At 36.6% G+C, this 27,236-nt stretch overlaps 1 protein-coding gene across 2 annotated transcripts in view; it reads right to left on the reverse strand.

Moving 5' to 3' along the window:
- Positions 1–2,200: 2,200 nt before the first annotated feature.
- The window catches only part of CUNH2orf76 (chromosome unknown C2orf76 homolog), a 61,370-nt gene continuing 36,334 nt past the window's right edge, over positions 2,201–27,236 (reverse strand). For both annotated transcript variants that reach the window (XM_007456355.1, XM_007456354.1), the window contains exons 4-6: positions 17,445–17,482; positions 10,495–10,570; positions 2,201–2,510 (exon numbers count right to left, since the gene is read on the reverse strand). In XM_007456355.1, the coding sequence (XP_007456417.1) occupies positions 2,434–2,510; positions 10,495–10,570; positions 17,445–17,482 (191 nt within the window). In that variant the 3' untranslated portion in view covers positions 2,201–2,433. The remainder of the gene's footprint in view (positions 2,511–10,494; positions 10,571–17,444; positions 17,483–27,236) is intronic.

Below are 27,236 nucleotides of genomic sequence, written 5' to 3' on the forward strand. Positions count from 1 at the left end.
TCTTTTCTTATTGCACTGGCTACAATAAGAGGCAGAACAATTATGAATAGCACTGGTAATAGTGTCCTCCCTGTCCTATTCATCTAATAGGTTTGCTTAAGCACTTCTCCATTAGTAGGTTTTCTGTGGGTAACCTTCATCAGGTTAAGGGGATTCTGTTCTATTCTATTTCTATTCACTCATGGGGTTGCCCATCATCAGATGCTTCTTTGGGGCAACACTGAGATAGCACAATTTCTTTCTTCTTTATATATATATATATATATATATATATATATTTTTTTTTTTTTTTTTTTTTTGGCCACGGCTCACAGGCCCAGCCGCTCCACGGCATGTGGGATCTTCCCGGACCGGGGCACGAACCTGTGTCCCCTGCATCGGCAGGCGGACTCTCAACCACTGAGCCACCAGGGAAGCCCTTCTTTATATATTTTGAGAATTATGTACATTGATAAGTTTTCTATGTTTTGAACCAATCTTTCACTCTTGGTTAAAAGCCCTTTTTAGTCGTAATGTATTTTAGTTTCTGATTTTTACATCTGTGTTTACAAGTGAAAAAAGCCTATATGTAACTTTCTAATAAGGAAAATAAATACACACCAAAACAAAGGATTAGACATATGTACATATTTTTGCATTATTTGTTAAAAAGAAAACATACAGGTAAAGGTATGCTTAATTTTTCTTATAAAAGAAACAAAGTGTGTGTAAATTGAATGTCTGCAAAATAATCAAATGGAGTATGCTTTAACCTGTTCTTCTACTTACTAAATTCCCTATTTGGGTTGATGCTGTCACCATCGATCCAGTCACTCGCTCCAGGAAGAATCAGTGAAGTCTCCACTCCTCCTCCTACACCTTCCACACCAGCCATTCACCTAGTCCCAAAGATCCTACCTCATACCTCTCCTGGGAGGCCACAGTATGAAATGTGCAAGGTCAGGAATTTAAGAAAGACCTGGCTCCACTCCCAGTGCAAATTACTGCATTGCCTTGGGTAAGTTACTGTACCTCTCTGGGCCCCAATTTCCTCAGCCATAGATAGATAAGATACTATCAAGACTAGAGAGTTGTGGTAAAAATTAAATAACACATGTAGGTACCTAACACAATGCCTGCCATCTAATGCATAACCAATGTTAGCACTATGTCAACAAGGTCTCCTCTTCTCCATTCCTCCCCTCTGTCAAGTCCTAGGGGAGTCCTTCCAATCTTCCTCTGGTCTATGACAACTGACCTCTAGTCTTTCTGCCATCTGGACATTGCTGCCAAAGCTTACGTTCTAAAATACAAATCTAATCATGTAATTTATCTGTTTAAATCATTTCACTGGCTCCCAACTACCTACTAGATAAAATTTCCAACTCCTCAGCATAGCTTATAAGGCCTAGCTCAACAGACCTTCTGCCCTTATCTTCCTCTACTCCAAGTGCTTTGTCTTTAAACAAAGCAACACATCTTCTGGTTATGGTAACCAGACTTTCAAGTTTGATTTTTTAAGCAGAATAGGTTTTCTTAAATTAGCCTATACCACAATGAAACCAATTTGCCCTTCTAGCAGTTTTAAGGCTTCATGGAATAATTCTAGAGCCAACTAACCTCTCTCAGAGTTCCGATTAGATGCATGCTGGCTGAAAGGCCCCCTTGAACTCACTACTCTTCGGGTGCTGGTAGTCCGTCATTAAAGTATTATGTTATTTTGAAAGAATGTATCATCCATGACTTAGACTTGTTCTCAATGAACAATTTTCTTCCAGAAGTGCAATCATCCTGCTATCTTCTCTCTCCAAATAAATGAGTTTGATTCTATTATAGTTTGCTCCTGAAGTCAGGAAACACAGCTCAGAAAAAAACATTTCAGCAATGTTATTTGTGTGGGCTTAATACAAAAAGAAAGAAAAGCCCTCTAACATCAGAAAACCTCCCTAAAACATACCCAATTCAATTTCATGTGTGGTGGTGTGTAACATGGTAAGTGAAAAGATGGCATTCATGGTCATAAGAGACTCTTACAATGCCTGCTAGCCAAAGATAGTAACCGGGGTCTAATTAGAAACTACGGAGAAAACACAAAATAAACAGAATGACCTTAAGTCTCATACTCTTTTTAAAGAATCCAACATGCAAGTCACCAAAATGACCTCTAATTTCAGAAAAACAAATTATAACTAAAGAACCAAAACTCCATGGTGATTTTTGAATAACTATTTCTTTCACTTAAAAAAATCACATGTTTTCCCCATAAATAAATATATTATTTTACAACAAGAAAGAAAAAAATGAGACCTGCAGAAGAGAGAACACACCGCAGATTTTACCTCAAATGGCAGAGCTTGGGATTAATTTTTTCAAGTTTATTTGTCAATTTAAAAAACTCACCAGTAGAATAAAGAGCTTAATACAAGTATGCAAAAAGGAAGCCCTGTGAAGTTTTCACCAGGATGAAAGGGGATTAGCTTTGTAGTTCTTATAGTCATCTTCACAGAAGAATGCAATTTCAGTTTCATTGGCTGAAAAAAAAAGAAAAATAGAAAATGGGAAACAAAAATTGAATGTAAAACTAGATTTTAAACAAGTATGGAAATCCATTTCTTTGATTCAGTGCTTTAGTTGCCTAAAGTTAGAAAGATGAGTTACTTGTTTGGTTTCACATTTCACAAAATCAACAAGAAGTATAAATTGTAGTTATAAGACTCTAGAATTCAACTGATTTAAAAGAAAAATAACCAAAAACATTAAAAACAAGAATTAATACATGAATCTGGTTTTCAGGAAATCATAAAATTGCTCATTTATAGTCCTCTTAACAGTCCTAGAAATAATAAGTCTTTATTTTTTTCAAATTTGCTACTCAGTTACTGAAGGAGGAAAACACTTCTTTTTCCCCCTCTGAAATTGGCCTGTAGGTATAATAATTTAATACTCAGAGGATCAGTAGAATATTTTACAGATCACTTTACATTCTCCCTCATGACCCATCAAAATATGTGTCTGAAGAAGTTAATTTTTTGCCTGCTTATGATTAATTCATGAGGCTTCAACAATATGTAAAGTGAAAGACACAAATTGGCTTCTACCGCAATACCTTCAAATACCTCTAATTATTCACAGGGGATATGGCACAGCTAAAGGACCCACAAAGGTTCAGAGCAGTCACAATTCTTTCAACTTAACAGGTCAAGGACTCTGTCTTCTGAAACAATAAGTCAGCAACATTATTAATTCAGACTGGAGACAAACCTGATAGAAAGCCTTCCAATTATTAAACATGCGATTCTTTAAGGCGTCACGCCAACAAGTTCCACATTTGTTTTTTAAATTAAACCAGAAGTTAATACAGTCTGCTTAGCTTTTACAGAAAGAGCAAAAGGGCCTTCAGAATCTTGACAAGAAAACAGACAAGATTATTTGTAAGGAATACTGATCACACAATTAACATATCCTCCTAAAACTGACAAGTGAAACTCTTCAAGCCAAATAAATAGAATAAGGAAGGATGCCAAGGATTACCACTGGTCTCCTAGTTTACAGCTCTCATCTCATTAGAATTTATCACAGAAGAACGAAATTAAAGAACTTAGCATGACATTTCATTAAAAATGTTTTTGCTGCTTTTAAGAATACCAAATTTAAAGTTTCTCAAACCTAAATTACCGTGCTCTTTACAGAAAATATAGAAATACTGAAAGAGGAAAATAAAATCACCCATAGTCTCAGATCCTCATTCCAGTCCTACTGTATCTTCAAGATTAGATGAAGATCTAATCTTGATAAAAATCAGATTACAAGCTCTTGTCACAATAAGCCTGGATGTGCGTGGAGGGTGTAGGGGATGGGGAGACACAGAAGAAAGAAGCTGGGAGTCAATGAGAGGGGCTGTAAACAAATGCGTCCTGGGCAAACAGTAAGTTAATGTACAGTGAAATTTTACAAGAAAATAGCATTTAAAAGAACGGCTAAGAGCTCTACACTTGGAATCAAGGGGCTTCAAAAAATTCAACATTCAAAGAGAAGATATTTTGAGATCTATCCTTCATATAAAAAGCTCCTGGGGTTTCCCTTTTTGAAGAGAAGCAAGCCCAAAGGTACACTACATAATTTGCAAGTGATTCTAATATCCTCCTCCTAATGGAGAATGAGCAAAAGCCCCCTGTCCTTAATAATCACAATGCAAGGTTTCATCCATGATGTGCTATTTACATACAGAACTTTACATCGTGCTTTGCCCACACAGCACTTTGCTCAATACACACTAACTGTAATTGCAATTTTACTTACTGCAGTTGACATTTATCTCTATACCCCTTCTGAGAAACCAATATATCGTATGACTCTTCAGGACGCCAATAACAGGTTTAGAATTAAGCGGATAAAAAGAAAGAACTGACAAAGCATTTTTGTTTTGACATATAGGTTCTCTTCGTTCTAATTAACTTACAGATCAATCCATTATCTACATAATACATATAATACAGACTCAAAATGAGATCATCTAGGTAAAGATTTTATTTTCAGATGAATGAATTTTTTTCAGGAAAACTAGATTGACAAATGGGTTAAAAACTCAAATGGTCCAGGCTGATAAAATTTTTCACCCTTAACAAATTGGAGAATAACACACAAATTAAGAGTTAGTTGCTCTGAACATTCAAAAGAAAGACATAAAATGGATTTTAAACTTTAGTAATGTGGTCCTCAAACAGAAATAGAATATAATTGTTTTTTTTAAATCTACAGAACTCTGTTGAAAATGTCTGAATGATTTCACGTATTTAGACTGCAAATTTACTTGCCAATTAAAATGAAAACAAATAACGAACGATTTTCAAGACATCTACATACTACCCTTTCCACCATTATCCCTTAAATTCCTGCTTCCCAAATTCTATTTAAAATGGCTCCAGAAGAACCCTCGGGAAGTCTACCACATGCCAGTCCCCTAGGGCACCTGATTTTAAATTAAATGTGCTGCAGGCGGCAGTGCACTCAGATGCACAGTGCTTTGGCGTGTGAATCTGAAATGAATGTGCATTCTCAAATCCAATAAATACACTCCAGCTCATCCCTTTGTCTTACTATCAAATGAAATCAAGTAAGAACTCTCCAAATACATTTGTGGTTGATTTTAATACTGACTTTCAAGTTTAATAAAATGAATGCAAGCTAGGACATCACATGTTGGATACGAAATTAAGAATTTTATAAAGTTTCCATTATAAAATACACATATATACATCTTGAACAGGAAAATAATGACTTCAAATTTTTTAAATATAAGAAAAACCAATTTTAAATGTAAAATCTCAAGAAAAATTAAGTGCAATGTACTTAAACTCCTCAACTAACTTATTTCAATAAACTCGCCTACCAACAAGGATTTAGTGTATAGTTTCTAAATCTCTAGGCTTGTACTAGTCAGTACCAAAGCTGTGCGCAGCACAGCAACTGTCATCTGAGGAAAGAGACTGAGACGTGCATCCTGACTGCAGTACAGATAATTAATGATCAGGGCAGACTATCATCGGGCAGGCTGTAATGTGAAAATAACTGCAGATTATTGGCAAAAACAAGAACAGAAACAAAAAAACCATGAAGGGCCAGGTGTGATTTCTGCAGCAATTTGAGACCACAAGGACAAAGTTTCACCCTCTCCCCTGGTCCAGGACTATACCCCATCCTTGCAAGTTTCACAAAATCCTAATCTACAAATCATTCAAAACTATGCTCTCTGCTGAGTTATATTTTTAACTTTTCACCAAAGGAGATCAACAATCCAACAGATAGTTCCAAACTACTGTGTCTTTTATTTCATAGCTGCTTGAGCATCTGTTTTCAAGCTGGCAGAGAAGATTTCAAACTAGTTTGAAGAAAACAAATAGTAAAATGAATCTGACCTTTGATAGACTGGACACTGTGATTTCCACAACAGCGAGGGGAGGGCAAAATGGGAAGAAACATGTCTGGGAGGTTCCTTCTGACCCTCTTGCTCTGGGATCTCAAATTCCCTGGTCCCACCACCTACTTAATCGAGTACGAGACCATTGCTGTTATGATGTTAACGTGAACAGCCAGTTTAACACGCTGTCAAAGGAGAAAAGCACGTATGCCCCAAGATATTACTACCGAAAAGAGAATGGGAAAGGGACCCAAACCTTCAGGAAACACAAATCAAATATGATCCTGATAAAGAAGTGGGAGCCAAGGAATCCTATAATATGAGCTGCTTATCCAAGATCACCCAGAGGTGCTAGGCACAAAGACTGGGTTCTGGTTGTGGGCAGACAACAGGAGTGACACATAAGATGAAAACAAACCACAAGGGAGTTTGGGAATTATTACAAGATCTGGCTTGATGCAAACTCTTCCCACAGATGAGCACTTATGGTTTGGCCGCCTGTATCTTGTTTTAAAATATTTCCAATAAAACATAACTGGGGCTTCCCTGGTGGTGCAGTGGTTGAGAGTCCGCCTGCAGATGCAGGGGACACGGGTTCGTGCCCCGGTCCAGGAAGATCCCACATGCCGTGGAGCGGCTGGGCCCATGAGCCATGGCTGCTGAGCCTGCGCCTCCGGAGCCTGTGCTCCGCAACGGGAGAGGCCACAACAGTGAGAGGCCCACGTACCGCAAAAACAAAAAACAAAACAAAACAAAACAAAAAAAACAACATAACTGACTTTAGAATAGTTACCCTACCCCAGTTTCTTTCCTAAACCAGAGAAGATTCAAAAGATAGCAGCAGTAGAATGTAGCGAAATGAAAGAGATAAAATATAACCCCCCAAATATTTAACATGCAAATTTATTACTTAGGGGAATTAGTCCATAAAACCACAATTGTTAATAACAAGATGAAAATCTTTAAATTACAAATAGCAATTCTAGGTAAGGCCTTCTTCTTCCTTCCACAAAGCAAATCTTTTTATTTATGTATTTTAGAACTAAATCCACAAGCAAAAACTTCCCCTGACATCAAGCGTAGGCAGAATATACAGTTGGGATCTGCAATGTAGATAAAAGGCCAGAGAATTTCTCGGTGAGAAAAGAAATCTTCAAACCAGTTTGTTCCCCTAATTTCTCCCCTCACAGTCTTTCTTTTCCTTTCATGGTTTTTACAGAAAAGTCCTAATGATACATTTGTTACATTGGCATTATTCCCATGGCAATTGGCTATGATAGCAGAGTGACAGCTCTACAGCAAGATCAAGTGGTAAAAAGGGAGAGAGTGATGACTTAGAATTTTTCTCTTAAACCTCTTAAAACCCTAACCAGGCATGGCACCAAGGGAGGGAAAATTCCCTAGAAAAATCACACACTTCAAGTATCACTTTTACCATCTACTTGCACTTAGAATTTTTTGCACTGCTCTAGGCAACAAAGGGGAACATGCAGCAGAGGGGATCACTCCCCACAGGGACCAAAGTCACCCTCAAGCAGGGCGGCAGGCTTGCCATGGCAGGAGAGCAGTTTGAAGCACCACCCTGAAACCAGTGGAGAACCCACAAAAAGGATCTGAGGCTGATCTAAGATCTATGGCCTTAAAACAAGAATGACAAAAAGAGGGATTTGATTTACACCTTTATAAGTGGTTCATTACTTAAGTCTGAAATTAGTAACAACTAAACCAACAACTTGATGTTTTAACAAATTCAAAACATTTGCCAATTGCTTTCTCCAAAATGGCTTCCAAATAAACTAAGTATTTTTGAGGGCCTTCACATGCATTGCTCTAGATGCTTTCATATACATTCTTTTACTCAACCCCTGACAGCCCTCTGAAATAGGTTTAATTATTTCCGTTTCGTCTTACAGAAATCAAAGGAAAAGTTCAGAGAGGCTAAATGGCTTCCAGGTCACAAAGCAAGCAAAATGTGGAGCCTGCATTCAAACCAATTTTCTCCAAATTTAGGAGTTTATTCCTTAAAGTTGGGTCCTCACTTTACAAGTAATACATGTAAATAGTAGAAAAAAGTTTAAATTATCAATGCAAGAACAATTAGATAATGTGGAGAATAAAGGGAAAAAGATTAATTACTGGCAATGCCACCACCCAGAGAAACCATTTCTATAATTTTAGCATATGATCTTTTCTCCATATACATATACAGACATGTAAACACATACATTTTAAAATAATAATGGTATCACACAATATAGTCTATTTCCATTCAATAAACAAAGCTCTACATCAATGAATCCCAAACAGAGAAGGTGAGAGATAACACCTCAGAAGGCATATCACAACCTGGGGGGAGTCACAGAGTTGAGGAAGCACTTCTGTTGGCTTGGTAATAGATATGACAGAAAATTAAGTTTGAGAAAGTCTTATTGGTCAAACTGACCTACAGAAAGTTAGAGGTAATACAGCTTCCGAACAATAGTACGAGAGAACATTCATTTCCTAACACTCCCTCAGATACTACCACTGTTCTTCACGTCTGCTAGTCTTATAATCACTGCTGGTTGAAGGTCACCCAGACAGTAAGTGGCAGAGTCAAGCTGTGAACCCAAGCACTCTGACTCCAGCCTCTAATTCTTAACCACTAGAGTAGAAAACTACATAAAACAGTATCTATTTTCATGTGCATTTCTCTCATTTCTAGTAAGGCTGTACTATTTTTTATGTTAGCTATTTCTTCTATCAGTAGAATTTATTTCTCCTTTTTATACTAATTATAAGACCTCTTTATAAAGTCAGGCTAATAACTTTTTCTTTGTCATATATGCTGCAAATATTTTTTCACAGTTTACTGCTTCTCGTTTAACTCTATGTGGTTAAACCTATCATTTCTCCTGGCTTTATGGCTTCTGGCTTCAAAGGCATGCCCTTTCTAAGGGCATGCCCTTCTCCCCAAGATTATGAAACTACTGACCTACATTTAAGAAAATTTTTTTACATTATCACATTTAACCTATAGAGAATTTATTTTGGAATGAAGACTAAGAATTTAAATTTGATTTTCCCAAATGTTTTGGTAATGGGCCCAACGTTTTCTGGCAAATTCATTCTTTCCCCCACTTATCTGAGATGTCAAAATTTTGTTATACTGTGAAATTTTCTTTTAGTTGGATTTTGATTTTCCAGTCTTTTCCATGGAGCTATCTGTCAATTCCTATATCAATACCAGTCTATTATACTAATTATAGTTTTATGCTTAACAACAAGCAGTTGTTAAGTGCCACCTGCTATAATAATATAATAGCAATTGAAGAAATAAATGCCAAATTGAAAATTGTTTTTCCAAATAATAGCAATCAATCTTATGTATTCACAATAAGGAAAGACACTGAATCTAGCCTATAGTGTAGACTTAAACACAGTAAACAAGTCTGAGGTTATACAACATGGTATTTAAAATCATATTTAAATTGGAAGATATGTCAGGAACCCACTTTAGCCACATGTGTCATTTAAAAATGAATTCCTGGGCTTCCCTGGTGGCGCAGTGGTTGAGAGTCCGCCTGCCGATGCAGGGGACGCGGGTTCGTGCCCCGGTCCGGGAAGATCCCACATGCCGCAGAGCAGCTGGGCCCGTGAGCCATGGCCGCTGAGCCTGCGCGTCTGGAGCCTGTGCTCCACAACGAGAGAGGCCACAGCAGTGAGAGGCCGGCGTACCACAAAAAAAAAAAAAAAAAAAAAAAAAAAAAAATTCCTGACAGATGTGACTAAAATAACTCAATAAAACACCTGTCAAAAAAATGTAAGGCTTCCTAACATGGACTTCATGAACTTTAGAGTGCTCCTTAACCAGTGCATATAAAATAATTAGAAAGTAAGTATGATTTGTGCTGTTTCACTAGAGTCACTGACCACAAAGGCATGTCAGAGGCATAATGCCTTCAACTGCTCACATCTCTCTCACAAACTTCATCCAACTGCCACATCATTTTTAAGTGTACACATAAGTAGAATTATAGCGACATCTAATGGTCATAAAACATGTCACACAGCACTTCTTTAAACTAAAACTACATGCATATTCCAAGTTGAAAGGCTAAATCAGGCAATTTTTCAACTGTACACACTAGGCTCCTATTTGAAATTCCATGACTTGGTCGGCCCAGAGTGATCTGGATGACTAACAGAAACTATGCTGCATGTTACACAGACAACATCTCACTTCATTATTCCACATGAGTTCTACCAGGCCCTATTCTCTTAAACTATCTGTTCAAATGATGCTGATATGAGTAAGTAGGTTATTAAGTGAGTAATAACCTGTCATTCACTTAAAATAACCCTCTGCAGAATTCTGAGCATACCGTATGGAAAGAACTATTTGCATTCTGAATGTTTGGAGAGCAGATATCTACCTCCCTGAGTCAAATGATCTGAATCTACATCATTCTTGTCCTCCTCATCTGAATAATTATACGGTAGTGTAAAGAGCACCAAGGGTACCATTTACATTGCATTAAGTTATCCAAATATAATCAGCCAGGCCAGGAAAGCCAGGGCCCCCTCCAACTCTACATGGCACACACACTCTTTATCACCGATTCCAGCTAGGGTGCTGTCTTCTTTTAACAGGAGTCTGTCATCATCTGCCAAACTCAACACAAGTTCATTTGTCTAGAAAGAAAGAAAATCTGCATTTTACCAGTACTTATATGTGTTTCATACTTGGTAAGATTCCTCAAAGACAATTGAATTATTACTTTGGGTCACAGCAATAATTTACATTCTGCTCTCATCACTGTAGGGAGAGAAGTGAACAGATACACAGTGAGTACCTGCTAAATGCACACACTCCATAAAGCACTGGGGAGACAGTGCTAGAACACAGAGCTTTGGAGATGGGTTAAGATTCAGGTTCCACCAATGTCCAGCTGCGTGGTCTCAACAACCACCTCTTAAAGGTCTCAACAAACAAACCTCTCTTAGAGGTGCTCTTATGTGCTCATCTGTTAAAAAACAAAAAATGTATCTTCTTACTACCCTGTGGAGAGGATGAAAAGAGATGAAGCATATAAAACCCTCAGGACAGTGTCAGCCACACAGGGAGTACTGTTAGCTGTCACTGTTCTGTTATCATCATCATCATCACATCCTCACAATAATCCAGGAGGAATCAGAGAGGTTAAGATATAGGCCCAGAGTATGTGGCTAGTCAGCCAGGGGGCTGAGGTTCCAGCTTTGACCAGTCTTTTTTTTTTTTTGAATTTTATTTATTTTTTTATACAGCAGACTCTTATTAGTCATCAGCTTTATACACATCAGTGTATACATGTCAATCCCAATCTCCCAATTCATCACACCACCACCGTCCCCCACAGCTTTCCCCGCTTGGTGTCCATATGTTTGTTCTCTACATCTGTGTCTCAACTTCTGCCTTGCAAACTGGTTCATCTGTACCATTTTTCTAGGTTCCACATATATGCGTTAATACGCGATATTTGTTTTTCTCTTTCTGACTTACTTCACTCTGTATGACAGTCTCTAGATTCATCCACGTCTCTACAAATGACTCAATTTCATTCCTTTTTATGGCTGAGTAATATTCCGTTGTATATATGTACCATAACTTCTTTATCCATTCATCTGTTGATGGGCATTTAGGTTGTTTCCATGACCTGGCTATTGTAAATAGTGCTGCAATGAATATTGGGGTGCATGTGTCTTTTTGAATTATGATTTTCTCAGGGTATGTGCCCAGTAGTGGGATTGCTGGGTCATACGGTAATTCTATTTTTCATTTTTTAAGGAACGTCCATACTGTTCTCCATAGTGGCTGTATCAATTTACATTCCCACCAACAGTGCAAGAGGGTTCCCTTTTCTCCACACCCTCTCCAGTATTTGTTGTTTGTAGATGCCATTCTGACTGGTGTGAGGTGATACCTCATTGTAGTTTTGACTTGCATTTCTCTAATAATTAGTGATGCTGAGCAGCTTTTCATGTGCCTCTTGCCCATCTGTATGTCTTCTTCGGAGAAATGTCTACTTAGGTCTTCTGCCCATTATTTGATTGGGTTGTTTGTTTTTTTTAATATTGAGCTGCATGAGCTGTTTATATATTTTGGAGATTAATCCTTTGTTGATGCGTTTGCAAATATTTTCTTCCATTCTGAGGGTTGTCTTTTCATCTTGTTTGTAGTTTGCATTGCAAAAGCTTTGAAGTTTCATTTGGTCCCATTTGTTTATTTTTGTTTTTATTTCCGTTACTCTAGGAGGTGGATGAAAAAAGAGCTTGCTGTGATTTCTGTCAAAGAGTGTTCTTCCTATGTTTTCCTCTAAGAGTTTTATAGTATCCAGTCTTACATTTAGGTATCTAATCCATTTTGAGTTTATTTTTGTGTATGGTGTTAGGGAGTGTTCTAATTTCATTCTTTTACCTGTAGCTGTCCAGTTTCCCCAGCACCACTTATTGAAGAGGCGGCTGTCTTTTCTCCATTGTATATCCTTGCCTCCTTTGTCATAGATTAGTTGACCATAGGTGCGTGGGTTTATCTCTGGGCTTTCTATCCTGATCCATTGATCTATATTTCTGTTTTTGCAAAAACAAAAACAATCTGACTTCTGAGAGAAGCAAATTTGCCTCTGCTGAAAGTCCACATATCTAAACACCTTGCTAACAAACACTTGGTCCCATGTCATGTTAACTAACATTTCTCGTGTGATTTGGGGTGGGGATAGATGAGATTGCTCTCCAATGCTATTCACAAATTCAGTTAAACATCATAAATACAGGAGGATTGCTATCTGCCCCTAAACAGCACCTAGTAGTGAGCACTAATTGGGCACACAGTACCACCTGTCAACCAAAACGCAGCTGTTTAGTGACGGATTCTCTTTCTAGAATATGGCTGAGAGGGAGGCTCAACAATAAGGCCTCTCAGCAGCCAAAAGAGCTGACCCAGAAGCCATGCTCTGAAGCTTCACTCACTAGAGAGCACAAGGGCTTAAACTCCAAAACACACAGATTAAAAGGGGGAAAAAAAACTTCACTAAAGAAATCATTAATTAATTAAATATTTATTTATTTGGCTGCACCAGGTCTTAGTTGCAGCACACAGGACGCTCCATGCTGCACGTGGCATCTTCGTTGCAGGCTGCGGGGTCTTCAGTTTTGCAGCATGTGGGATCTAGTTCCCTGACCAGGGATTGAACCCAGGCCTCCTGCATTAGGAGTGCGGACTCTAAAAAAATTATTTTAGAATAGGTAATACATACAGTACAAAATTTTCTAAGTACATATGGACAGAGTGAGAAGTAGTCTCCTCCCAGCCCCATCCAACTAGTTCTTCTGCAGAGAATTTGTACTAATTCCTATGTATCCTTCCAGAGACTGTCCCTGTATGTGTACATGCAGGTGAAGATGTGCATGTAAACTTTTTCACACAAATAATGGCATATTATATGCTGTGTTCTAACACCTTACTTTTTTCTCTTAAAATATCTTAAAGTCATTCAAAATCAGTGTAAGAGCTGCCTCATAATTTATCAAGGTTGCAGCATATTCCAATGAAAGTATTAACTCTCCCTCTCTGTCCCTATTGACGGACATTCAGGTTGTTTCCTATCTCTTCCTACCATACACAATCCTGCAACAAATATCCTTGTACATATATTATTTTGCATAAGTTTTATGTGTAAGATAAATTCCTAGAAGTACAACTGTTGAGTCAGAGAGTAAGGGCAATTTTTATTCTGACAGATACGTGCCAAATTACTCTCCAAAGAAGCAGTACCCATTTATACCAATGCTACCCATCACTGAGAGTCCCTGTTTCCCACACCCTCACCAACACAGTGTATTATCAAAATCTTTTGATCTCTGCCAATCCAGCAGATATAAATTAAGTATAGTCTTAATTTGTATTTATTTTAAGTAAAGATTTGAATATTTTCTATTTTTTAAGAAACTTGTAGGATAATTTTTTAAATGGAATTGTTAAAATTAGGCCTTTTCTGTAATATAAGTTAGAAAACTTTCTCTCAGTTTTTCAGTTGTTCCTTCATTTTTCTTATAGTGTCTTTTTTAAAAAAGAAGGTGCTGAATGTCTGTTGAATAAATTAATGAATAAAGTAATATGTATCAATCTTTTATTTTCCTATCATATTTGTATCTTCAGTCTAAGATTACTTTTAAAATTCCATGTTTACTTCAAATATTTTAATTAATTTCATCTTTTAAACTTTTAATCATAGAGATTTCAAACATACAATGTATACAGAATAGTACAATGAACCCTCCTGTACCCATCACGTGGCCTGAACAAATTATCCACTCATGTTAATCTATTTCATTTCTACCCTCACCTGTGGGTTTCATCTTAGATTTATGTCATTAACCCAATGAGTATTTATTTTGGCATAAAGAGAAGGATATGGATTCAATTTAACTGTTTTCTAGATGTCTACCTAGTTCTTCCAATAACATTTACTGAATCCTCCATATTTTCTCCATAAATTTGAAATGCAATATTTAATATATATTAAATTCCTATATATAATTAGGTCTATTTTTGGGCTTCTAATTCTGTGCCATTGAACTAACAGTTCATGTGACAGTACCACACCATTTTAACTAGTATAGTTTTATAAAATGTCTTAATATGTGCCAGGGTTAGTCACTTTCATTTCTCTTTTTTCTGACTATTCTTCATTATTTATTTTTTGCATGTTAGTTTTATAATCAGTTTCTTTAGCTCATATATATATATACATATGTACACACACACACACACACATATATATATATACAGATACATATATACACACAACTGTAGAATTTTATTTGGGTGGCATTAAATTTGTAAATTAACTATGAGAGAACTGACATCTTCTTGCTGTTGCATCTTCCCATCCAAATATCCTAATATTTCCACTTAAGTCTCATCTTGTACCCCTCTTTACATGCCTTACTTTTTTGTTAAGTTGAGGTAGAATTTCACATAAAGAAAATGCATAGATCTTAAGAGAAGTTCAGCTCAATGAGTCTGGACAACTGAATGCCTTCACTGGCATTTTAAAGTCTTCTTAAAGATCTTGCATATTTCTTACTAAGTTTATTCCAGAGCGTGACTTCTTCTTTTCATAAACTTTTAACAAGGATAGCTATCTGGTTTCCAAACTCACTAAATATAAGATAGAAATTATGGTTTTTCTTTCAAATCTTTTTGATAGGAATTATGACTTTACAAGTAGCCTACTGATTATAATCAAAATATACACACAGACACACAAATACATTTTCTTGATAAAAAATAAATCATATTATGGTAATTATTTGTAACTATTGATTCATTCAATAAACACTGAGCTCCTCATCCAAACAGGAGGCTCTGGTGGGAAGGTATCCAGTCACCTTTTTATTGTGATGGCAAGAAATTTCTGTGTGTACCTGGTAATTGTAATTAAGAAAGTCTTTGGACCTAGAAAATTTGGGAGATGGGGAAAATGCCTTTCGTGAACAAGTTCATTAAGATACAGGAGTTATTTGGAAGTCTTTCCCTTTAGCTAAGGAAGGAGATTAAAATTACAGATGGGTTGGAAAACTGACAGTCTGGGCCAGTGATGCTTATAGGCCCTGCAAATTAGGAGTAGAATGCACATGGAAAAATGAGAAAAATGTCTGGTAGTTGGAAAAGGCACAAATGAGGACGTGTGGGTAAAATTTTTAAGTCTTAAAACCATATCTGTAAAAATATATTGACTTCTTCCTTACACAAGTTAATGAGGAAATTTGAAGAACCATCTCTGGGGTATATAGTCTGTACTTAACTAGAATGATTATGGTTTAGATGAAAGTTTATAAAGCCAGATTCCAGAAACATTCTAAGTGACTTAATTTGTTCTGGGACTCTTTCTTTAAGTAAATACATTGTTCAACTAAAAAATAGGCCCTAATTTTTCAACTCTAACATGCCAAGATGGAACATATGTTTTAAATATAAGAAACAATTCTAAGGTATTTCCAACTATAGCAGGAAAATTTCCTGATTTTTAAAAAATGTAATAATACTGATTGTTTGAATATTATGAACTAGGTCTTCATTAAGGATAAAGGAATAATTTACTTATTATTCCTTTTAGGGAACATGAGCTCCATGATGTAAAAATGCAACACTAAATGGAGAATGACAACCTTTTCAAAGAGCATACTGTTTCATTTTTACTTCATTTTATATATTTCCCTTCTACAATCAGACCAAGCTTCCTACTCTCCACGTTTTAGGGACAAGGTTGTAAAGGGTCCTGGCTTGGAGAAGAGAAAGTGGATGGAGTCTGTGGACAGATACAATTCTAGCATCGATACAAAGTACAGATCCCACACCACAGTCCCAGACACACACAAGCACTAAATTTTAAAGTGCTTGACAATGGATACTGTCAAATTTGTATATATAATCCTTGGTATAAAAAAATAAAGTTACTGGAAAGACCCAGTTTGATTTTAGCCCAGGGAAACTGATTTCAGATTTCTGACCTCCAGAACTATAAGAGAATAAATGTTTTGTTTTAAGCCATCAGAAAATGTTTTGTTTTAAGCCATCAGAAAAAAAATGTTTTTGAGTTACTAATTCATAGTCAACAGACGTACCCTCAAGCCAACTTCTTTATGATCTTTTGTTATATGTTTATTTCAAAGCTGATTGAGTTTATGGAGGGCATCTATGACTAGAGAAGTGAATGAAATTAAATGAATTCATAAAATACTTCCTTCAAAAATTGTCATGGAAACACTCCTATGAATGAGGCATTGTGCTACGTATTGGAGATATGAAGAATAAGATACAGTCCCTTGTCCTTGAGTAGTCTGTATAATAGAGAAGGTTATTACTTTAATGAGAAGTCTACAGAAGGTCACTGAGATTCAAGAAAAAAGATCACTCTGGTCTATCTGTATGAGAAGCAAACATAAAGACATCACTCTAAAAAGGTAAGAAAACAGAAACGGAAATATACTATAAACACATAACTAATCAGTCCTCTTTTGGGGAAGGCCACGTCCTCTGTGGAACTAATAGGTCTGCTCCCAAGAGCCACAGTCCGGGGCCTTCTCTTATACACCGGAAGAGTCAAATCAGAAAAAAACATGTTATTTTCATCTGCTTTTGGCTCTCTTCTTCTGGTACAGAAATAAGAAAATGAAAGAAATTGGACTGACAGATAATACTTGACTTCCTTTATATGTGACCTGAATTAATTTTACCACGTTTTATGCTTATTTTATGTTACACATTTGCTTGATATATAACATTGCTTTTTTTAAATTAACACTTTCTTTTAAAGGATCTACTAACAGGAATATGACTTAGAGGTCTTTGTTTTTTTTCCTTTAATGGAAAAGTAAGGCTATAGAAAGGGTAGCTACAAAATTAAAAATGCTGTTATAATGGAAAATATTTTAGAAGTACATGTGTTCATTCATTTATTCACTAAGTCAACCAAAATTGATTACTTGTTATGTGTGTGCCAGATACTGTACATACAAAACATACCTTTGATTTATGTGCTTGATGAACAATCTTTAGTTTATCTGAAAGAAAAAAAAAAAAAACAAGTTGTCTTTTTACTAAAACTATTCTAAAACTTCATTTCAAACTATTAAAGTGAGATGGGGGGAAGGTGGCAGCTATGAAATTGAGAAATCTGAGTCTTTGCCTTATGATCAGGTTCACTTAAACCTCTAGTACACAGTAAAGTAAAAATTACATTTGCATATCATTAAAATTAAAGATCACTGTATAAAGATATTTTAAAGCACTGGCCTTTGACACACACAACTGTTTGTTCCATAACCTGAAGTCAACTCAGCACGGTTTCCCTTAGAAGACAGGTGAATGACATTATTCTACCCTGTTTGTTAGAGTTGCTAAATGCTAAGATTAGCAAATCAGGTTTAAAAAAAAAACAGTCTGTCACTATTACTAATCTATTAATCTCTCAGAATAGATCAGTGACAGGAGGTCAAATCATATCAACAAGTTGTTACCACTCTCAGAATTCAAACACCATCAAGGATCACTGGTAATCTGAGCAAGGCTGCTAATACCCAAAGACTACTACTGTTTCCTGGTTTTGAAATACTACACAGGCTCACACCATCTAATCTGCTTTACTCAATTCAGAAAGTATCCAATTCTCCACTCAGTTTTATCTAATCATTCAATTAATGTATTATGATTACATGTGATATTATGTCTGAATAAACTCTTAACCTTAAACTAAAATTCATTTCTATCAATCATGCTATTTGATTCAACAAGGAATTCAGTGAAATGAAATGAAACAAGACAAAAAAGGATCAAGATAAAACCCCACAAAAGGGAGGAACCAAGATGGCGAAGTAGAAGGATGTGCTCTCACTCCCTCTTGCAAGAACACCAGAATCACAACTAGCTGCTGAACAATCATCGACAGGAAGACACTGGAACTCACCAAAAAAGATACCCCACATCCAAAGACAAAGGAGAAGCCACAATGAGACGGTAGGAGGGGCACAATCACAGTAAAGTCAAATCCCATAACTGGTGGGTGGGTGACTCACAGACTGGAGAACACTTATACCACAGAAGTCCACCCACTGGAGTGAAGGTTCTGAGCACAACGTCAGGCGTCCCAACCTGGGGGTCTGGCAACAGGAGGACGAATTCCTAGAGAATCAGACTTTGAAGCCTAGTGGGAATTGACTGCAGGACTTCAACAGGACTGGGTGAAACTAAGACTCCACTTTTGGAGAGAACACACAAAGTAGTGTGCACATCAGGACCCAGGGGAAGGAGCAGTGACCCCATAGGAGACTGAACCAGACCTACCGCTATTGTTGGGGGGTCCCCTGCAGAGGTGGAAGGGGGTGGCTGTGGCTCACTGTGGGGACAAGGACACTGACAGCAGAAGTTCTGGGAAGTAATCCTTGGCATGAGCTCTCCCAGAGTCTGTCATTAGCCCCACCAAAGAGCCCAGGTAGGCTCCAGTGTTGGCTTGCCTCAGGCCAAACAACCAACAGAGAGGGAACCCAGCCCCACTGATCAACAGTCAAGTGGATTAAAGTTTTACTGAGCTCTGCCCACCAGAGCAACAGCCAGCTCTACCTTCCACCAGTCCCTCCCATCAAGCCTCTTAGAGAGCATCATCCACCAGAGGGCAGATAGCAGAAGTAAGAAGAACTACAATCCTGCAGCCTGTGGAACAAAAATCACATTCACAGAAAGATAGACAAGATGAAAAGGCAGACAGCTATGTACCAGATGAAGGAACAAGATAAAACCCCAGAAAAACAACTAACTGAAGTGTATATAGGCAACCTGCCAGAAAAAGAATTCAGAATAATGATAGTGAAGATGACCCAGGACCTTGGAAAAAGAATGGAGGCAAAGATCGAGAAGATGCAAGAAATGTTTAACAAACATCTACAAGAATTAAAGAACAAACAAACAGAGATGAACAATACAATAACTGAAATGAAAACTACACTAGAAGGAATCAATAGCAGAATAACTGAGGCAGAAGAATGGATAAGTGACCTGGAAGACAGAATGGTGGAATTCACAGCTGTGGAACAGAATGAAGAAAATAGAATGAAAAGAAATGAAGAAAGCCTAAGAGACCTCAAGGACATTAAACATGACAACATTCATATTATAGGGGTCCCAGAGGAGAAGAGAGACACAAAGGACCAGAGAAAATATTTCAAGAGATTATAGTCAAAAAATTCCCTAACATGGGAAAGGAAATAGCCACCCAAGTCCAGGAAGCACAGAGAGTCCCATACAGGATAAACCCAAGGAGAAACACGCCGAGACACATAGTAATCAAACCGGCAAAAATTAAAGACAAAGAAAAATTACTGAAAGCAGCAAGGGAAAAATGACAAATAACATACAAGGGAACTCCCATAAGGTTAACAGCTGATTTCTCAGCAGAAACTCTACAAGCCAGAAGAGAGTGGCATGATATACTTAAAGTGATGAAAGGGAAGAACCTACAACCAAGATTACTCTACCCGGCAAGGATCTCATTCAGATTCGATGGAGAAATCAAAAGCTTTACAGACAAGCAAAAGCTAAGAGAATTCAGCACCACCAAACCAGCTCTACAACAAATGCTAAAGGAACTTCTCTAAGTGGGAAACACAAGAGAAGAAAAGGACCTAAAAAGACAAACCCAAAACAATTAAGAAAATGGTCATAGGAACATACATATTGATAATTACCTTATGGAGTAAATGTTCCAACCAAAAGACACAGGTTTGCTGAATGGATACAAAAACAAGACCCATATATATGCTGTCTACAAGAGACCCACTTCAGACCTAGGGACACATACAGACTGAAAGTGAGGGGATGGAAAAAGATATTCCATGCAAATGGAAATCAAAAAAAAAAGCTGGAGCAATACTCATATCAGATAAAATAGACTTTAAAACAAAGAATGTTACAAGAGACAAGGAAGGACACTACATAATGATCAATGGATCAATCCAAGAAGAAGATACAACAATTATAAATATATATGCATCCAACATAGGAGCACCTCATACATAAGGCAACTGCTAACAGCTATAAAAGAGGAAATCGACAGTAACACAATAATAGTGGGTGACTTTAACACCTCACTTACACCAATGGACAGATCATCCAAAATGAAATTAAATAAGGAAACAGAATCTTTAAATGACACAACAGACCAGATAGATTTAATTGATATTTATAGGACATTCCATCCCAAAACAGCAGATTATACCTTCTTCTCAAGTGTGCATGAAACATGCTCCAGGACAGATCCCATCTTGGGTCACAAATCAAGCCTCAGTAAATTTAAGAAAACTGAAATCATATCAAGCATCTTTTCTGACCACAATGCTATGAGATTAGAAATCAATTACAGGGGAAAAAAATGTAAAAACCACAAACACATGGAGGCTAAACAATTCGTTACTAAATAACCAAGGGATACTGAAGAACTCAAAGAGGAAATCAAAAAATACCTAGAGACAAATGACAATGTAAACACGATGATCCAAAACCTATGGGATGCAGCAAAAGCAGTCTTAAGAGGGAAGTTTATAGCTATACAAGCCTACCTCAAGAAACAAGAAAAATATCAAATACACAATCTAAACTTACACCTAAAGGAACTAGAGAAAGAAGAAGAAACAAAACCCTAAGTTAGCAGATGGAAAGAAATCATAAAGATCAGAGCAGAAATAAATGAAATCGAAACAAAGAAAACAATAGCAAAGATCAATAAAATTAAAGGCTGGTTCTTTGAGAAGATAAACAAAATTGATAAACCATTAGCCAGACTCAGGAAGAAAAAGAGGGAGAGGACTCAAATCAATAAAATTAGAAATGAAAAAGGAGAAGTTACAACAGACACAGCAGAAATACAAAGCATCCTAAGAGACTACTACAAGCAACTCTATGCCAATAAAATAGACAACCTGGAAGAAATGCACCAATTCTTAGAAAGGTATAACTTCCAAGACTGAACCAGGAGGAAACAGAAAATATGAACAGACCAATCACAAGTAATGAAATTGAAACTGTGATTTAAAATCTTCCAACAAACAAAAGTCCAGGACCAGATGGCTTCACAGGTGAATTCTATCAAACATTTAGAGAAGAGCTAACACCCATCCTTCTCAAACTCTTCCAAAAAATTGCAGAGGAAGGAACACTCCCAAACTCATTCTATGAGGCCACCATCACCCTGATACCAAAACCAGACAAAGATACTACAAAAGAAGAAAATTACAGACGAATATCACGGATGAATATAGATGCAAAAATCCTCAACAATATACTAGCAAACAGAATCCAACAGCACATTAAAAGGATCATACACCATGATCAAGTGGGATTTATCCCAGGGATGCAAGGATTCTTCAGTATACGCAAATCGATCAATGTGATACACCATATTAACAAATTGAGGCAAGAAAAACCATACGATCATCTCAACAGATGCAGAAAAAGCTTTTGACAAAATTCAACACCCATTTATGATAAAAACTCTCCAGAAAGTGGGCATACAGGGAACCTACCTCAACATAATAAAGGCCATATATGACAAACCTACAGGAAACATCATTATTAATGGTGGAAAAACTGAAAGCAATTCCTCTAAGATTGGGAACGAGACAAGGATGTCTACTCTCACCACTATTACTCAACATAGTTTTGGAAGTCCTAGTCATGGCAATCAGAGAAGAAAAAGAAATAAAAGGAATACAAATTGGAAAAGAAGAAGTAAAACTGTCACTGTTTGCAGATGACATGATACTATACACAGAGAATCGTAAATATGCCACCAGAAAACTACTAGAGCTAATCAATGAATTTGGTAAAGTTGCAGGATACAAAATAAATGCACAGAAATCTCTTGCATTCCTATACACTAATGATGAAAAATCTGAAAGAGAAATTAAGGAAGCAATCCCATTGACTACTGCCACAAAAAGAATAAAATACCTAGGAATAAACCTACCTAGGGAGACAAAAGACCTGTATGCAGAAAATTATAAGACACTGATGAAAGAAATTAAAGATGATATCAACAGATGGAGAGATACACCATGTTCTTGGATTGGAAGAATCAATATTGTGAAAATGACTATACTACCCAAAGCAATCTACAGATTCAATGCAATCCCTATCAAATTACCAATGGCACTTTTTACAGAAATAGAACAAAATATCTTAAAATTTCTATGGAGACACCAAAGACCCCGAAAAGCCAAAGCAAAAAAAATGGAGGGAAAAAAATGGAGCGGGAGGAATCAGACTCCCTGACTTCAGACTATACTAAAAAGCTACAGTAATCAAGACAATATGGTACTGGCACAAAAACAGAAACATAGATCAATGGAACAAGATAGAAACCCAAGAGATAAACCCACGCACCTATGGTCAAGTAATCTATGACAAAGGAAGCAAGGATATACAATGGAGAAAAGACAGTCTCTTCAATAAGTGGTGCTGGGAAAACTGGACAGCTACAGGTAAAAGAATGAAATTAGAACACTCCCTAACACCATACACAAAAATATACTCAAAATGGATTTGAGACCTACATGTTAGACCGGACTCTATAAAACACTTAGAGGAAAACATAGGAAGAACACTCTTTTACAAAAATCACAGCAAGATCGTTTCATCCACTTCCTAGAGTAATGGAAATAAAAACAAAAATAAACAAATGGGACCAAATGAAACTTCAATGCTTTTGCACAGTAAAGGAAACCATAAATAAGACAAAAAAACAACCCTCAGAAAGGGATAAAATATTTGCAAATGATTCAACAGACAAAGGCTTAATCTCCAAAATATATAAACAGCTCATGCAGCTCAATATTAAAGAAAGAAACAACCCAATCTGAAAATGGGCAGAAGACCTAAGTAGACATTTCTCCAAAGAAGACATACAGATGGCCAAGAAGCACATGAAAAGCTGCTCAACATCACTAATTATTAGAGAAATGAAAATCAAAACTACAATGAGGTATCACCTCACACCGGTCAGAATGGCCATCATCAGAAAATCTACAAACAACAAATGCTGAAGAGGGTGTGGAGAAAAGGGAACCTTCTTGCACTGTTGGTGGGAATGTAAATTGATACAGCTGCTATGGAGAACAGTATGGAGGTTCCTTCAAAACTAAAAATAGAATTACCGTATGATCCAGCAATCCCACTACTGGGCATATACCCAAAGAAAACCATAATTCAAAAAGATGCATGCACCCCAATATTCATTGCAGCACTATTTACAATAGCAGGTCATGGAAGCAACCTAAATGCCCATCAACAGATGAATGGATATAGAAGTTGTGGTACATATATACAATGGAATATTACTCAGCCATAAAAAGGAACGAAATTGGGTCATTTGTTGAGACGTGGATGGACCTAGAGACTGTCATACAGAGTGAAGTAAGTCAGAAAGAGAAAAATAAATATCGTATATTAACGCCTGCATGTGGAACCTAGAAAAATGGTACAGATGAACCGGTTTGCAGGGTAGAAGTTCAGATACAGATGTAGAGAACAAACGTATGGACACCAAGATGGGAAAGCGGCAGGAGGGGTGGGGATGGTGGTGTGCTGAATTGGGCCATTGTGATTGACATGTATACACTGATGTGTATAAAGCTGATGACTAATAAGAACCTGCTGTATAAAAAAATAAATAAAATAAAATTCAAAAATTAACAAAAAACAATACTAAACTTTCTTTGGGTTATTTATATGGAAATATGTTAATATAAATGTTTCAGACATTACATGAAATTCCTAAAAATCTTATATGTTCTTGTATAATGTTATAAGTTATAATTCTAGTTATTATTTTTAAATGTATATCTCAGAAATAACTAAATTTCCTTGTCAAATGCATTATTATGAACTTTCATCAAATCTTTAACCGTGGTCATTTTTAAAGTCTTGCCATTTACAGACAGTTCTGGGTGTACTCTGATGCTTTTGCAAAAATGTTCCTATAAAAGGGTTTCATCTTCAAGGAATTCATAGAAAAGACTCTGACAAGCACAGGTTTCTGGTAACTGACTACACTGCTGAACTGAATGAATAAGCATTTTCAGAACTCTAATGGAAAACTGATGAATTCATAAAAGTGCTAACAAAAGATCAAGATAAAAAAAAATTAATTACATGGGACTGAGTGAACTGATGAGGATGATTGTAATTTTTGTGACTTTCTGTTTGAATAAAAAACATGTATCTGTTTAAAAAAAAAAGCCTTGATTTAACTATGTTCTAATAATACAGAAGAACAGGGTACCTATTCAGTTAAGAACGAGCACCCTGAATTACCCATTATTTTAAATAGTCAACTTTCAATTACCTATTGCAATTTTTAACATAAGGTCAGCCTAATCCCTGGACTATATGTATTGTTAAGAAATAAAAATAAATCTAACCTAAGTGAAATACACACACTTAGGATGTAAATATGCCACAACTGCTAAAAATAAGCTTACAATGTACACAAGAAAATAAACAAATGTGACTTGTGAATTATCTATTATAATGAGTTACTTATTACACTCTTTTTCTCACTGCAAATATATATCGGTTTGTTACTGGAGACTAAAGAAGCCAACAGTAGTTTTTTTTTAAACAAAAGGACCTTGCAATCAACTTGCAAAACTGTAGTTTGACCTTGCCAAATGTTAATCATGTTCTATATATTTTGCTAACAAGTCTTTAAATTAGAAATATCTTTGTTCTGATAGGTTCTAGAACTCCACAAGAAGGAGGCCACATTTTTAAGTAGAAAAAGAAATGCTTTGAACAGAAATTTTCACCAGATTTTTCTCTCCAACAGAAATTGGTAAGACTTGGGAAGAAGGTAAGAAAGGAGAAATGACAAGCTAGCAAAAGATGTTGTATTAATGTCTCTTTCTTTGTTAAATCATCTCTTTCACTTGTTTTTCCCTCTTAAAAAAATAATCTTCATTATCAACAGAAACAACTTCTGTGGATATTGTTTCCTTAATGCAAATTCCTTGAGGAAAGCAACCTCATAAAAATAAAAACAAGATCTTATGTTTGTGGAGTATTTAATGTGTTCACACGTGCATTGTTTAATCTAATCTCACACAGCCTTAGAAACAAACAGGATTAGCAGCCCCACACTGCATAACTAACATTTACTGCACATATGCACGATAAGGATTTAGAAATAAAACAACATCCCCTGTGCTTTATGAACACACTGGCCAGGATAAATCAGTAATAGATGTAGATGCCAATTAAATGGGAGGAAGGGCTCTGAGAAATCTGACTCTTGGTGGCCTGGCAGAGAGAACTGGACCTTTGTCCAAGGGCACAGAAATGGCAACTAACAAAAATGAAATCTGAGTCTGTGCCCTTTCCACTCCCCAACACCCAGTGTGTTCAATCCCATAGAGTGTAGCAATACTGCAGGACAAGGACAGGTGAGAAAGTAACACTTCAGCCTTTCTTGTCAAACACAAAGTGGCAGATTGTTAAAGAGCCAAATAAAGACAGTCAGTTGAAATCTATCAAAGCCATGGCAGTTCTCTAATTTCTTCACAGATAAATGTATCATTTTTCCTGTCAATTCATCTGCGTAGTATAGAAATAACAGAACAAGAGAATGTTAATAAGGTGGAATAATATGAGAGGTACATTATCCACTACCATGGAAAAACAAAAAGGAACAAGGAAGAACTACAAAATCAACTGGAAAACAATGTTTAAAATGGCAATAAATATCTGTCTATCGATAATTACCTTAAATGTCAATGGACTAAATGCTCCAATCAAACGACATAGAGTGAAAGGCTGGATAATAAAACAAGAGCCTACAGTATGCTGCCTACAAGGGACCCACTTTAGGGTGAAGGACACACAGAGATTGAAAGTGAGGGAATGGAAAAAGATATTTCATGCATGGAACCATAAAAGACCCAGAACTGCCAAAGCAATCCTGAGGAAAAGGAACAAAGCAGGAGGCATAACCCTTCTAGACTTCAGACAATACTACAAAGTTACAGTAATCAAAATGGTGTGATACTGGCACAAAAACAGACATATGGATCAATGGAACAAAATAGAGAGCCAAGAAATAAACCCACACACCTACAGTCAATTAATCATTGACAAAGTAGGCAAGAATACAAAATGGGAAAAAGTCTCTTCAGCAAGTGGCACTGGGAAAGTTGGATAGCTGCATGTTAATCAATGAAGTTAGAACACACCCTCACACCATGTACAAAAATAAACTCAAAATGGCTTAAAGACTTAAACATAAGACAATACACCATAAAACTCCTAGAAGAAAACATTCTCTGACATAAATCATACCAGTGTTTTCTTAGGTCAGTCTCCCAAGGCAATAGGCAATAGAAAAATAAACAAATGGGACCTAATCAAACTTGCAAGCTTTTGCACAGCAAGGGAAACCATAAACAAAACGAAAAGACAATCTACAGAATGGGAGAAAATATTTGCAAATGATGCGACCAACAAGGGCTTAATTTCCAAAATATACAAACAGCTCATACAACTCAACAATAAAAAACCAAACAACCCAATCAAAAATTGGGCAGAAGACCTAAATAGACATTTCTCCAAAGAAGACATACAGATGGCCAACAGGCACATGAAAAGATGCTCAACATCACTAATTATTAGAGAAATGTAAATCAAAACTACAACTAGTACCACCTCACACCGGTCAGAATGGTCATCATTAAAAAGTCTATAAATAACAAATGCTGGAGAGGGTGTGAAGAAAGGGGA

Source organism: Lipotes vexillifer, unplaced genomic scaffold (assembly GCF_000442215.2).
Source record: "Lipotes vexillifer unplaced genomic scaffold, Lipotes_vexillifer_v1.1 scaffold3, whole genome shotgun sequence".
Classification (NCBI taxonomy): Eukaryota; Metazoa; Chordata; class Mammalia; order Artiodactyla; family Lipotidae; genus Lipotes; species Lipotes vexillifer.